Source organism: Nipponia nippon, unplaced genomic scaffold (assembly GCF_047370975.1).
Source record: "Nipponia nippon isolate SJK-2023a ecotype South Korea unplaced genomic scaffold, ASM4737097v1 scaffold_10, whole genome shotgun sequence".
In the NCBI taxonomy this organism is placed as follows: domain Eukaryota; kingdom Metazoa; phylum Chordata; class Aves; order Pelecaniformes; family Threskiornithidae; genus Nipponia; species Nipponia nippon.
This window is the reverse complement of record NW_028262291.1, coordinates 3,231,572-3,246,443: the sequence shown is the minus strand read 5'-3', so window position 1 is coordinate 3,246,443 and position 14,872 is coordinate 3,231,572. Positions and strand designations below refer to the sequence as shown.

Here is a 14,872-nt window from a genome sequence, read left to right as displayed (position 1 = left end):
GTCTTATATGACACCGAACCAAAGCATAGGTTTTATCCTGGCAAATGAAAGGAAAATTATAATCTATAGGGATTTCCAGTCAGGAATATAATTGTTTCTTTTTTCTTTTCTAAGTGTCGACTAACAAATGCTAATATAACATTAAAAAAAAAAAAAGTTTTCTAACTTATCTGAGAGACAAAATATTTAGAATGGAAATAGTAGCTGCAATTCAAAAAGTTTTTATTCTGAATATTTTCTTTAGAAATCTTTTATCATGGAGTTTAATTCTGATGGCAAATAAATAACATCATGAAGATTCCCTTCCTTCCTCCTGCTTCCTCATTTTGATTTCTTAAATTGCAATAGCAAAGGATTGGCTTGCATCCCTAAATTTATGGGGTGAGCTAAATGTCTGAAGCACACAGACACACTAAAAAGGCAGAAAGGTGTCTGAAGGTGTTGAGTGCAAGTGGAAATGTTAATACCATAGACATTTGTATAGTTAGGTGATATGAATCTTTCCCCACTGCAGCTTTGCTGTCTGTGTTCAATCAGGTAAACTGCACTCATACTACAAAAGCATCATGGAAAGGATTAATTGTCTTTAAGTGCCTTATAATTGCCACCAGCTTATTACTGCAAAGTAGAGGGTGCTTGCTAGCTCCTGCTCTTCGATAACGGCTGTGTTATCAGACAGCTGACTCAGGCTGTAGTTCTATGCAGTATCAACTGATGGGACTCCAGTCCTTTCCATTAATCATTGATCATTTTTCCAAGTGAGTCTGCTTACAGGACAGCCTTAAAAACTAACAAATAACTTTTTTTTTTTTTTTTTAAAGCACTATGTTTTTCCCTTTCAGTCCAAAGCGCAGCCACACAAAACTTTGCACCTCTACAACTGTGGAGCAGAAACAAGGAGTAGAAAAAAACCTGTAGCTGATGAAGAAAATAATGTTGCACAAGATTTGCACCCAAAAAGGATGTGATTATGCAGACAACATTGTACAAGATGGAGATGTTACTATAAACTTTTCAGTTCACTTAGCAACTGATAAAATGATAAGTCTCTGTCTTTTACACAGCCATGTAAAAGCATCTGTAAGTATGTCTGCACTAATTTTAACTTAATTTAAAACTTCAGAGAAATGTTGGGTTATTCTTGTCCTTAGGTGCTTTCCAACTGACAACCTCCAAAGCGCAGATGTGCTAAAATTGTGAAACTCCTTCCTTTCCCTTCCCTCCTGCGGATATACTTTGGCAAAGACAGACTCATGGCATGGATCATTTTTCAACATATCTTCCTCCTTTCCACTGCCAAGATTTTTGCAAGCCTGTTATCAATGTCGCTGGTATCTGACTGGATTGGTTTTGCCAATCCATTTTTGTTTTGACCATGCATAGCTTTAATAGCATGTATGAACGTTTCCAGCACACACTGAAACACCAATACTCTCAATCTTTCATTATGAAGTGGGTGCAAAGACTTCTGCTCTTGTTACCTAACTTCAGTTTGCCATCTCCTGCAGTGTGTTCTTGCACACGAACGTGTCCAACAGAGCAGAAGCACTTTTCTTAGCTCATATGATCCAACATTTTAACTATTCAGCCAAAAGGTAATGTTATAGCTTCTAGAGGTTTACTCCATGAACTGTAATTTTTTTAACGTAAGGAATTTTTAGATAAATGAGACAAGGATACATTGTATTTAATTTCCTTAAATTACTAATATGTTGTACAGGGAATTCAATATAATTCCTTTTATTATTTCCAGGAGAGCAGCCAAAATATGTAACTATTTTAAATGTCTCTCTGGATAACATTAAAGCTTGACACGTGTATAACATATCTATAAGCATGAAGTAAAGACCCTATGGCTTCCCGTGATTTTCGTATAATCATAGTTAAACTTCTGGTTACAAAAAAGCCTCAAAACAATACACTGAAGTCCTTTTTGCTTGTAAATTATCCACAAAATTGTCTTGACTTGCTGCCATTTTTTATATTTGTGAATTGTAGCCTGAATGGAAGGTTAAGAAAGTCGCTGGGCATCTTTCACTTCAGATCAGAAAGCAGAACCAAATTTCCAAACTCGGTTCCAAATACAAACATGCTTTTATAAATAATGTAACCAAGCTCCATTACCATTTAAAATTCAATACATTTTGCGAGTTCAGAATTAGAAACATTTACTCAAGTTTGCCTGTTTTACCTGAAGACAAATAACCTATTCCTGGCTTGAAAACTAAGACTATCAATATTGATACGATGTTCTTTCACTTAGCTAAATAAATGCACTCTGGGATATTGATAGTCTGAGTAAGCACAGCCCTGGCACAGCAAGTTTCAAAGCCCAGCACTGGAGGCATAACCTTTGAAACCACTGCCACAGAAAAGCTGCTGCAACGATGCTGACCAGTCCCTTCTGACTCTGCCCTGCAGGCACAAAATGGACAGTGGCAGATACCAGATACCTAAGAACAAGACAGAAAGCAATGGGGGGGGGGGGCTGTCATTGTGTGAGGTCCCTAACAGAAAAACTCTCTGCCAGCTCTGTGACCCTACTGAAGGTCACCTGAGATACTGGTCAGGTCTGGGGCTTCCTACCTAGATCTGATTGACCCCAAGATGAAATGTTGGAGAGAAAATGATTTTCATTTGAATCATAGAATCATAGAATGGTTTGGGTTGGAAGGGAACTTTAGAGGTCATCTAGTCCAACCTCCCCCACAATGAGCAGGGACCTCTTCAACCAGATCAGGTTGTTCAGATCCGCGTCCAACCTGACCTTGAATGTTTCCAGGGATGGGGCATCTACCATCTCTCTGAGCAACCTGTGCCAGTGTTTCACCACCCTCATTATGAAAAAATTTCTTCCTTATATCTAGTCTGCATGTACCCTCTTTTAGTTTAAAACCATTACCCCTTGTCCTATTGCAACAGGCCCTGCTAAAAAGTCTGTCCCCAACTTTCTTATAAGCCCCCTTTAAGTACTGAAAGTTTGCAATAAGGTCTCCCCGGAGCCTTCTCTTCTCCAGGCTGAACAACCCCAACTTTCTCAGCCTTTCTTTACAGGAGTCGTGTTCCATCCCTCTGATCATTTTTGTGGCTTCCTCTGGACCCACTCCAACAGGTCCATGTCTTTCCTGTGCTGAGGACCCCAGAGCTGGATGCAGGGCTCCAGGTGGGGTCTCACCAGAGTGGAGTATAGGGGCAGAATCACCTCCCTCGACCTGCTGGTCACACTGCTTTTGATGCAGCCCAGGATACGGTGGGGCTGCGACAGCACATTGTCAGCTCGTGTCCAGGTTTTCATCCACCAGTACCCCAAAGTCCTTCTCTGCAGGACTGCTCTCAATCCCTTCATCCCTCAGCCTGTATTGATGCCAGGGGTTGCCCTGACCCAGGTGCAGGACCTTGCACTTGGCCTTGTTGAACCTCATGAGGTTCACATGGGCCCACTTCTCGAGCTTGTCCAGGTCCCTCTGGATGGCATCCCATTGCTCAGACATGTCAACCACACCGCTCAGCTTGGTGTTGTCTGCAAATTCGCTGAGGGTGCACTCGATTCCACTGTCTCTGTCATTGATGAAGATATTAAACAGTACTGGTCCCAGTACGGACCCCACTTGTCACCGATCTCCATCTGGACATTGAGCCATTGACCAGTACCCTCTGGATGCGACCATCCGACCAATTCCTCATCCACTGAACAGTCGACCCGTCAAATCCCTGTCTCTCCAATTTAGAGAGAAGGATGTTGTGGGGGACCGTGTCAAAGGCCTTACAGCAGTCCACATGGACGACATCCATAGCTCTTCCCTTGTCCACTGATGTAGTCACTCCATCAAAGTGTAATTTGAAGAAATTACACTTGAAAACACTTACCAGTCTGGGTTAACAGTTCACAAGGCAAGATGAGACCCCAGAGTTTCCCTTTGATACCAATCTGATAATAAAATTAGCAGAACTTTCTAGCAGGGAGGTATTCCACGTACATGGTTCGCACTACAGAATAAAATCGACAAGTGGTATGTAATGTAATAACCGATTGGGCTTTTTAATGAATCAAAATAAGATGCTTGTTTTCATGCTGCTTCTACTATGATCAGTTACTGTCATCAACTAGTGTATTATTAAGCCATTTTCTCACCACCAGGCGCTGGCGGATCTTTTAGCAAGCTGGAAAAAGCCCCTTTCCATTCTCTTTTGTTGCAGGCAGGTATGGAAGCAAAAAGCAGTGACATAATTTAAGATCAGAATATGGATCATGTAACAGCTGCTGCTATTTAGGTATCATTTTCCTGATCACTTCCAGCATTGCCATTACTATAAGTAGATGCTCTATCATCTTCCTTAAATTAATATGAATTCGATCTCAAATAACTGGGGAGTGTTTCAAAGAGTTTTCAGCTTCTGTTGTCAAGTCTTTTATCTGAGCCATTAAAAATAAGAGGGGAAAAAACCCAAATGTGTCATTTAGTACAGGAGAATACAGAAGAAAATGATGACTTATCAACACTTTCAGAATATGCATAGATCTGAGACTTGCCTTGCTTTATGTCAGCCATTTTAAGTAAATGGTTTTAAAAAGTGTTAGGTTATGCTAAATGAAATGAGTTAAATGAAATATGGCACTTTAATCCTGATATATACCCAGAATGATTTTAACAGACATTGTATTCTGGTATAAATAATATTTGCACAGGTGCATTAGAGAATCCGATTAAATAGAATTACAGAAAAAAATTGATGTAAAATAAAAATAAAGGCTAAAACCTATTGCCACTATACTTTAAGATATTGATAGGAAGAGAAAAGATCAAGTATATTTGATCATAGGATCATAAGATATTAAGAAGTACCTCTAATCAAGAAAAAAACCCTATTTGTACAGGGAAGAGATGTTACTATCAAAATATATATTCTTTATGAAATTTGAAATGCTTCAAAATTCCAGAAGGTGAAAGCAAAGGATTTTTGCCTACTAGCAATCATTGAGATATGCCAAATTGGTTAAAACTCAAATAACTTGACTCTAGACTTTGATGGGTTGAAAAAAACGTGTTATATATGTAGTTTCCACAAGAACAACTAGGAATCAAAAAATTAAGTACTATTTCTAGATTGTTAGCACATTGCATAACAGGGCTGCTCAAATTCTGCCACAGGCTGAAATACCCTGCCTTAAACTAATAATTGGGCTTAAATTCCTCAGAAGGCTGTATCACTTTATAAATCATTCACTTTATGCCTTTATCTTTTTCACACTTCTAAAGTAATTCGTAACATGAGACATTTTTGGGTATCTATATATGCTCTCAGGCTTTAAAAGTGGCTTCTTAATGTTAGATGGACTGTGATTTTGAACAGAAAATGCAAAGACATCACTGGAAATGAAAGGAAGATGCTATAATGGTAATTCTGTTCTTTTTGAGACACTCCTCAGAGTTTGTACTTTTTTATCCTGTACGGTTTGATAGACATTTTTTTGAGGAAAAAATGCAGAGAGAATCAGAAAAGGAAAAAATCTACACTTGCATGTCCGATTTCACACATCAGCAATCCCAGATGCATTTGAAGTGTTGAGTTTCCTAACATGTAAATTTAATTTTATATTGCTGTGCAATTTATTTTTAGACTATTTCAATGCTTTAGAGAATTGTGTTGCTCCTTTTCAGCTGATTAGAGTTATTCCTAAGCGGCTCTTAGCAAGCATGAAAATCAAGAGTGAAAGCGATGAAGTGCATGGCAGCTGAGATGCCGAGACAGTAAAATATTATGAATTAAAAAATACTTATTCAGAGATAAAGATGCAGACAGGCTTACATCCCTTACAAGCTCTACACCTAGGCTTGTATTTTCTTTCTTTTGAATTATTTTTTCATGGTTTTGCTTTGTGCTGTTCTCAAAAAATGGATAAATTATGAAATTATTATCATGGAATACTTTATTTTACTCTTTCTTGAAACCAAACTCATATCATTAGCAAAGGGAAATCACTGTAATTTGAGAGAGAGAAGCTGTCTGGCATTAGCTGGTAGACTCAGTCTTCCAAAGCATTTCTTACAAATAATACTACTATTATAGTAAGAAACTTTTATTGCGACTTGGTCAGAAGACCAGGACTGCAAGCAAGCAAGGTCTTTCAAGGCACCCTCGGCCAGAGAGAACGCACAGGACCAGGTTGTGTGGGAAGCACATGACTCCACCCTATAGCTAGCTTGCAGGCAAAAACAGCTCTCAAGTTACCTCTGCTTCCAAACCAGCATTGTTACCGAGCGATGATTCACTTCGGAGCCTTTTCCCAAACTGCTGTTTATCATTGCTGAGAACACAAATGCTTTGCTCAGCAGAGCTAAAGTGCAGAAACTTAGTGAGCTTCATTCTTTAAATTTCCATTACTTGAGACAAAAGCGGAGTTGATTCACATCCTCAGCTACAGGGAGCTGTCACAATTATTTGAATATTACTGCACTGAGCTCCTGTGTCAGCTGGGTTTTGTGGACTGGCTTGCCAGCACCCCAGATCTAATTCTTTGCATTGACTTTTTTGTTGAAGTGTTTTTCCCACTGTCTGATGGAAGGGAATGCCGTTTATGCAAAAACGGTGTGCAGCACGCTCCTGATCTTTCTAAGCCATAAAACAGAAGACAGCTTCTTTGCAGGTGATCACTGTGGTGAGTTTTGTCATCTATTCACATCTTTCTTTTCATTACGAATTTGGACATGGGAAACATATTTTGTGGCAGCAAATCACTTACCAAAAGAGGAAACTTTTCAGAATCATGTGAGCCATGTGGTTTGTTGTGCAAAATATAGAAGCAAGGCAGAGAAGAATATTTCGGAGGTCAGAGCTTCGGACAGTAGCCTTCAAGGCAGGGGGACTTACTGAACAGTGTTTGACCTGTCATTTTGAGCTCTGGGTACCAGGGTTTGATAGCTGGACAACGTTCCTCAACAGGGATGGATAAACTTCAATGAACACGTCAGTTTGACTGCATGTCTCACATTTAGGACCCTATCTGGGATTACAAAGATACAATATCAAGCTCTTGAGCTTTCTATCTGTTTTCAAATGGCTGAATTTGTATCCCCATCATACCAATTTTAAAATGAGAAGCCCTCTTACACGTGAGGCAATCTTGCACTTTCAATTTTTTAAAAATTGGGTTTATATTCTGTGCCATATTAAGTCCAGCCATTGCCAGCACTGTTCAGTCAGAACATGTTTCCAAGCTATCAGACTTCTTAGCTCTTTACACAACTGACACGAGAATGTTTGTGATTAACTTTCCTAACAAAAATGTCTTTCCCTTCTTATATATATAAATCATTTTTACACTGCCTCCATTTAGTCCTTCCAGGTGCAGTAATGTTTTGTCCTTAGCTGCTGCTGTTCACGCCAGTTTAAGTTGCACAATAATTTTGTCACAGATACACAGGTAACTTCTATTCAAGGTGAAATCATGTGGAAGGAGCATTTATCAAAACTTATTATCAAAAACCTCGAGGTGCTCATCTGGTCAGATAGCATCTCTTATTTGCAGGCTCTTCTGTCTTGTTGAAACCCTCTTCCTTCCAGTCGCTTTCAAAGTTATTTCGTTTATAGAATTTTTCAGAGTTCTAATAATCTCTAAAATGTTTCCCTCTGTTCTTACAGTTCTCTTTCTGGTTAAGTAACTACCCAGAACTGAGCCTAACAAAACAGGAAGAAGTTTTAAAAAGGTTTTGTTTATTTGGATCATTTATAAAAGGTAGGTAATTAAGAAAAGAGGCTGGATGAAAATATTTTTTGCTTTATATTTTTTTCTTCCAGTGCTGATCTTTACATGCATAATTGTATGCGATTAGGGAGTGTTTTTACAGCTGATCATATTCTGGCTATCTATTATGTCCAAACAGCAAATTTGGTAAACCAAGACTCCTGTCCTTCTAGAAGGACCAGAGCTACAACTCACAAATTCCAGTTTTACATGAGCTCCAGAACTAATATGTGGATGCAAACTGAGCAAAGCCTCATCAGTCTTTAAGCATATCTTAAACTGTCCATCTATGTAAATGTAGCCCCTGCCTGCCAACATCAGGTGACCCATAACTTACAGGAAGGAGAAAGGTGATGGCTTTATCCAAGTGTAGCTAGCTGAGGGACACATCTATTCCACAGCAAGTCCGCCATCAAAGACCTTGGATGCACACACAAGCTGTGCTCTGTCTGGATGTCAGGTTGAGATGGGTGCACATTTTTCCCTTTTCTATTCAGGAAAGAAATCCATATATGTGAACACGTGCTCCATCATGTCCTCTGGGCTTGATGATTTGGGGATGGGGACTCCCAGGCTCAGCACATTGCATTTCTGTTCCACACTGGGATGCAATGGGGTGCGCACACACATACAGACCACATTTCTGTGGTATGCATTAGGGTTCATCTGCCTCACGGAGTACACCCAGTAATGACACTTCTTTGTAATATACCTACCACATCACTACCCTGAGATGCTTAAAAATGTAGAAAAAAAGAAAGAATATAAAAATTTAGTTTTCTGGCACCCATCCTTCTCAGGAAAGGTTAAACAGGACATGTTTGAAATTAACTAGAAGCTACGTAAGAGCATAAGCTGGGGAAATTCAGTTTTTTAGAACTTCAAGCAGCCTACATATGTCCGTATAGGACACAGTCAAGGCTGCAACTTGAGCTCTGGCGTGCAGCCATCCATCCTGTTTCCCTGATAGTGGGTCCCTGGCACAACTTCCACTTAAGCCAACTATTATTCTTCCAAACAGTACCCAGATATATTTCAGTGGACAAAAAATGTTGGTGACTGTTCCGAAAGGCACCATGGAGTAAGCAACCTTGATGTTGCAGGCAAGGGGAAGAAAGCTTTCAGATCCAGTATATGCCAAGCCACTTGTCTGCAGAGGAAAGACCAGCCACCAGCTACTAGTACAGATGTAGCTCCTCAATTCACAGCAAGGCAACTTCCTTTTTTGCAAGAAGTAAATCCATTTTCTAGCAGCCTGGCTGACTAGATTGTCTGGGAAGGTGTTGTGCTAATTATAAAAAGGGATGGTGGAAATGAGGAACAAATCTGTTTTTATTGAATGCACAAGGTGTTAAAAACTAAGTATATGGAATAAAGAAAATTCTGTACTTCAGAAATAGCTGCCTGTGTAGCAAAGTATTCATTTTATTAACACAGCTTTGACTTGTTTGGTAACTTCTGAAATCTAGAGGGAATGTTGGACAAGGAATGCTGCAATTTCTGCTTCTAACATCTCTGTATGATTACATAGGTAAAAAGAAATGGGCAAGGGAACTACACTACACTGGATAATCTGTCATTATATTTTCAAGTTGCTGGAAACTCAGGAGTAAGCTGTACCGAACGTTTCAGTACAGAGATTTTGAGAGAGAAATCCCAGGTTAGATGCTAGGTAGAATCTGCTCAGAGCACCAGTGACACTAGAGGTCAGCATGGGCGCGTCTACATTAGCATTTTAGTCTGGGCCAGGCATGTGCTTTGTAAGTGCTGCAGCCCACAGGACTGAGCAGACCTTGGAGTTCGCAAATTGGATTCGTTCATGGAAAAATAAGCTCTTGAACAACTGCTAATGGTCGTTCAAGCCACATGCCCCATGAGATCTAGTCTGAAATAAACTCCCAGGACTCATATGGCAACTACAACTACTAATAAGGTGTACCCCAAGGCCACAGGATAGAAAAATGCACGGAGGGTGTTACTGAATGAAAAATCACCCCAAAGAGGACGTTAAAGATGAGCATGGAACTCAAGGAAAGGTGCGCTGAGCAGGCCAAGAGTTGAAAGACAGCACAAATTACTGAAAGACATGCTGGGTCTGCCTTCACTTCAGTATCATTTGTAAAATCTAGGCGTTCTTCAGGCACGTCAGTAGGGAGGAAGGAATAATAAATGGTAAAGACAACATGTAATTGAAGATAACTTCTAGCTTGAAACCAAAATGAATACGTCACCTCAGTTATGAGCAATCAGATAATCTATATCTCTGAATTCTGAAGGACACGGAGTATAAAATCACAAGTCTAATAGAAAGCATTTTTGTAGTAAATCTCTCAAGTCGGAGTAATACCTTATGATGGAAGAAAAGCAGATGGAAATAGCTAAACTTAAGTAGGAGGAAGAAAATGGCATCTTCCATTGGTGGGGCAGCTGATTTTATGGATGACAAATTCTTCTGTACTTCATTTCCCATTGGAAGGTATTAGGTAGGAATTCTTACTGTTTTAAGAAGGATAATTAATTTTAAGGGGTGAATAAACTGGTAAAATTAAAAGCATTGCTTTTTTTTATCGGTAGAAAAATTAAACAAAGCTATGTCACATAGGGTATTCTCACTGGCTGCAAACTACTGCTGCCAGAGATCCAAGACGACCAGTGATTCTCTGCAGCACCAACAGCACGTAGCTAATAAATCCTGTTAAGATGTCTATTAACCCAAGGTAGTGCCTCACATTTGCATAGATTTTAGTAAAAAAACATAGTATATTTTCACATATTTAGGAATACAAAGAAATTTAAGAACGTAATTGGTTCATTACTGAATAACATAGGAAAACTGTCAATGTAGAAAGAAGAGATATGTAACATTTGTATCCCGTGTTTGTACAGGGAAAAAATCAAGATGTTGCATCAATCTCATCTGAAGGAATACTCTCACTCTAAGAATAATTCTGGAGAATGTTAAAAGCTGGCTACTAAGGCAGCACTTTTTAAAATGAGATGGTACAAAGGTTTTGTGTCCAAGAATTTTTTAAAAGCAGCAAAAGAACAGAGCAGACCACTGATAACGATTTTCTTTGCCATTATTCTTTTTTCATTAGATCTCAAAATGCCAAGGAAACTTCTGACGACTGAAAGGCAGCAGGTCCTGTGCCAGTGCTATTAAAGGGCAAATGAGACAACCTGGATAATTAAAAGCCTGGCATCAATCCTAGCAAAATAATGGAATAATTCCTACAAGTCTCAATTAATGAAGGATTAAAGAAAGGATATAGAATTAATGCCAGTCAACATGATTTTTTTTTGGAAAAGAGAACTTGCCAAGCTAGCGTGATATCTTTGAAGAGATCACAGGAACCAGGTGCTGTTCTGTACTGCCTACTTCCACTGAACGGTCTGGATGGCAGTGAAGTTCCCTGAAAATTGAACTTGTCTTAGAAGTGAGATTATACATCAGCAAGACATGAAACACCTGCCCGCCAGTTTTACTGGGCATGTAGTGTTTAATTGTGGTTTGTTTTTTCCAAGAACTATTTCTCTTTCTTTCATTCATGGCGTGCAAATGACAAGCTACTATTAAACACAATTATTCAAACTTAGTAGCAAAGGGAAGCTGTTAAAAGAAATGTTCCTAAATCTCATGTATAGGAAAGAATTGTTACTGCGGTGCTGGTCTGAAAAAGGCTGAGTTTGAGATTCCTTTCCTACACATTAAGATGATCTACTTTCTAAATCATTATCATAAGAAGTTCTGCTGCTTTGCAAAGTCCATGATGCAAATTCCTGCAACTCGCACAAGTTTGTGATGTTTCTCAGCTGATGTTCTTTCAGTGATCCCAGCAGACCTAATTTAATTTCTAATCATTTCACCATGCTTAACACATTTTTCTAAATTACTTTTGCATTTGTACTCAGAGGGAGTACTGGGTGATTTTTGCTTAATAAAGCTCTCCTCTTTTATTCCCATTGTTTCCTATGCAAAGGGAATGAAGCTAACTTCATAGAGCAATTCAGCGATCAGCTGCTTTCAGTCCACGCGATATTTCAATAATAATATGGCACGTACTTGGATTTCATATATCTCATACTCACAGCTCCAACCTCTTTCACATTACACAGAGAAGCACTGTACCTCATTTGTGCCTTCTGGGTGCAGGACATTTTTCAAGACAGCCCAGCAAAATACGTGAGTGCACAAGTTTAAAGGTATAGAAAATGTGCCCGTTTTGTGCTTATCTAATTGTATTTTCATCCTTTTTTGGAGTAGAAGAATGGTATATTTAAAGTCTTTAGCTATGTTGCCATTATTATTCACGCTATACTATAAGCAAACAGGAAAACAATCAGAAAGACAGTAGTATGCAATAGGTATAAATTAGAGTACATGCTCTGGTGTTTTGGCAGGCACGTGGCATACGTTTTCATAATTTCACATCAGAAAATTTGTAAGATGTTTCTGTTGATATTCTTTTAACACTTCCAGCTTTGGTAATCCTTTTGCTGTTCTTGTGACAATTTTTTTCTTAATTTTCCTTTGACTGATCAAAGAAATTTTTGCTTGAAAACAATCTTGTCATATATTAAAGCAATCGTGTCATATACTGAATTTACTTCCTACAGTATTTCTTGAAAAGATCTTTAAGGATTTGTGACAAACAAGTTTGGTTACCTTCCCTTCAAAACCACTGTATATGTCTAAAGAAGTTGCAAAACTCCTTTCGTATTTTAGAACTTCACTTAATGCCCCTCCCCAGAATTTTTGTCAGATTTAGAGACAAATGCAAAGCTCGAATTTAATGCAGAGTTGCCATGATAGACTCAAGAAAGGTGTTAGTGATGACTGACTTATCTAGACGACATCTTTCTGAAGTCTTTCAATCAAGTGACCACAAGGTTTTATTGATGGATCTTCAGAACAGTTCACATGTCGCTCTTCACCAGCTCATGTTCCACACTGAATTTATTCGTCTTCCATAATGTTTCCAACAAATGAAATCACACTGGAGTTGCAACTTGTTATTCTCTTTTTACATCTAGTATTTGAGAACTGCACTGCTCCTAGATTTGCCAATTCCAACCACAATCTTCCTCCATCTTCAAATTCTGATTTGCTCTTAAGCCCTTTGAAGAGCTACACAACTATTGTCTCTCTATTCTCAGAGCCTAAATCCATTCTCTCCAAATATTAGATCTGGTTTTGCCTCCTTCTCTTTTTCTCTCTCAAAAGGGAAATAGAAATGGAAGTATAACCTTTTCACACAGTGTTTAGTTATCTAGAGCACTGTCCCTGATGCCTCATTCCCTCATTCTTTTAAAGTTTTCATATTACAAAAGCTAACTTTTTGCCTCCTCTTCTGCTCATCCCTTAAACTCTATTTCATCTTATCACAGCTGCAACGATAACCAATGAAATTAAAATAATTATCAAATCTTATAAATATTTCCAAATCCTTACTACTCTGGAACTATTATCTTGTCCAGTGCATTCTATTCCATTCTATCATGTTTATACAGAGGGTATATATATATAAAAAAAGAAAAGTATACCTGTGCAGTTTATAATGACATACATAAAAGAATAATGTTCGCGAATGAATGATACGATGCATAAATTTTAGTGTATTGTCTGTGCAATGCCAAAAGTTCTTAATCAATACATCAGAGATCCAAAACACATCAATAGTTAATTTAAAACTGCATACACTCCTGGAGAACATTAATTATATTCTCAGAGCTCATTTATAATGAGCTTCTAATTAGAGAGGATGTCCTCATATCTTAGTTCTTAAAAGCAGAGAAATTATGAGATGGTAGGTAATTCTTAAAATAACATGCTTCAATGTACACTTCTTTTTCTTTTATTACACCAGAACTGTAAAGACTCCTTGCTTAAAGCCTCTTGTGTTTTACTTACTTATGGCAGCACGAGTGTACGACAAAGGAGGATTCTATTTCCTTTGTCATCAGTAAGGATGGATATGGGACATCCCACTAATGGACGCCTCCTCTAAAATTTAGTAAAAGGTCAACAGAGGGACCTTTACTACTATGAACAAGAGCAAAATACATTGTATGACTACAATGATTGGGAGATGACTGACCAGTTTTTCTTCCATTATTTAATTGTCTAATTAGCCATTCTCCCATACTGTAAGAAAATAAAATGCAGCATAATGCTTTACGAAATGTCTGCGTACAGTTCTGTGTAAACAGTTTCGCAGTACTTCACAGTGTAGCCCTCATGAGAAAGACCGTTTGCTTGGACGGCATCCAGTAAAATCTGATCAATAAACCCATCTTTATTTTTTAATTCAGCAGCTCAGCTTTATTTAATTCTCCAGTTTCTAGTATTGCAGAAACGCACTGCTGTATACCAAACACATTACTGCCCAGGCTGCCTCTCTGCTTGGACAGACACATTGCATTTCTCATTGTTAGGATTCAACAAGAACTTGATCTGATTACCTGGTTTGCTTTCATTTGGTTTACACTGAACTTCTTCAACGCATTCTGCAGGAAACCATCCAATATGTCCCCGGGTGCTGCCTTCCCAGAATCCACCTTCACCAATGCTTAAAACTAAATACAGAGAGACATAGGAAGCATTAGACTTCTTTCTCATCAACTCTAAGTATCAAGATTACTTACACAACACGCTCAGTAATAATTGAATATCATGTTGGTAAAAGCAAACCCTGTACGATAACTCAAATGCTGGTACCTCAAAAATGGGCAGAGCAACCTTTAAATGCGACCCTCCCTGATCAGTCTTTGGAACCTCTTCCCAAATTTATTTTTGTCAGAAGTTTCCTTGGCCCTCACATAATTCTCTCCATTTTCAGTTTTCTCATTGCTGCTTTTATCAAGCATGAATGCATGGCCATACTAAGTCCAAAAAAATTTGTCTTGCCTGTTCAAATTAAGCTGAAGTGCTGAACCCATTGTAAAACTGAACCCACACTGAAATTGCATTTTAATAATACATATTTTGATATCTCTTATGTTTTCTACTTCCTAAGGAAACATGCTATTTTATTTAGTGGGTAGCTCCAGAGATTTGTAATGTAGGTCGAGTAACATGATTTAATGGTTTGAGTACACAGCAAACACTTGAATATCCCATAGGTGCGA

The 14,872-nt window shown here is 38.5% G+C and overlaps 1 protein-coding gene across 5 annotated transcripts in view; it reads right to left on the bottom strand.

The window, feature by feature from the left end:
- SHANK2 (SH3 and multiple ankyrin repeat domains 2) overlaps positions 1 to 14,872 on the bottom strand; it is a 326,771-nt gene that overhangs the window by 198,136 nt on the left and 113,763 nt on the right. For all 5 annotated transcript variants that reach the window (XM_087742627.1, XM_087742637.1, XM_087742639.1 and 2 more), the window contains one exon: positions 14,207 to 14,320. In XM_087742627.1, coding sequence (XP_087598753.1) covers positions 14,207 to 14,320 — 114 coding nt within the window. The remainder of the gene's footprint in view (positions 1 to 14,206; positions 14,321 to 14,872) is intronic.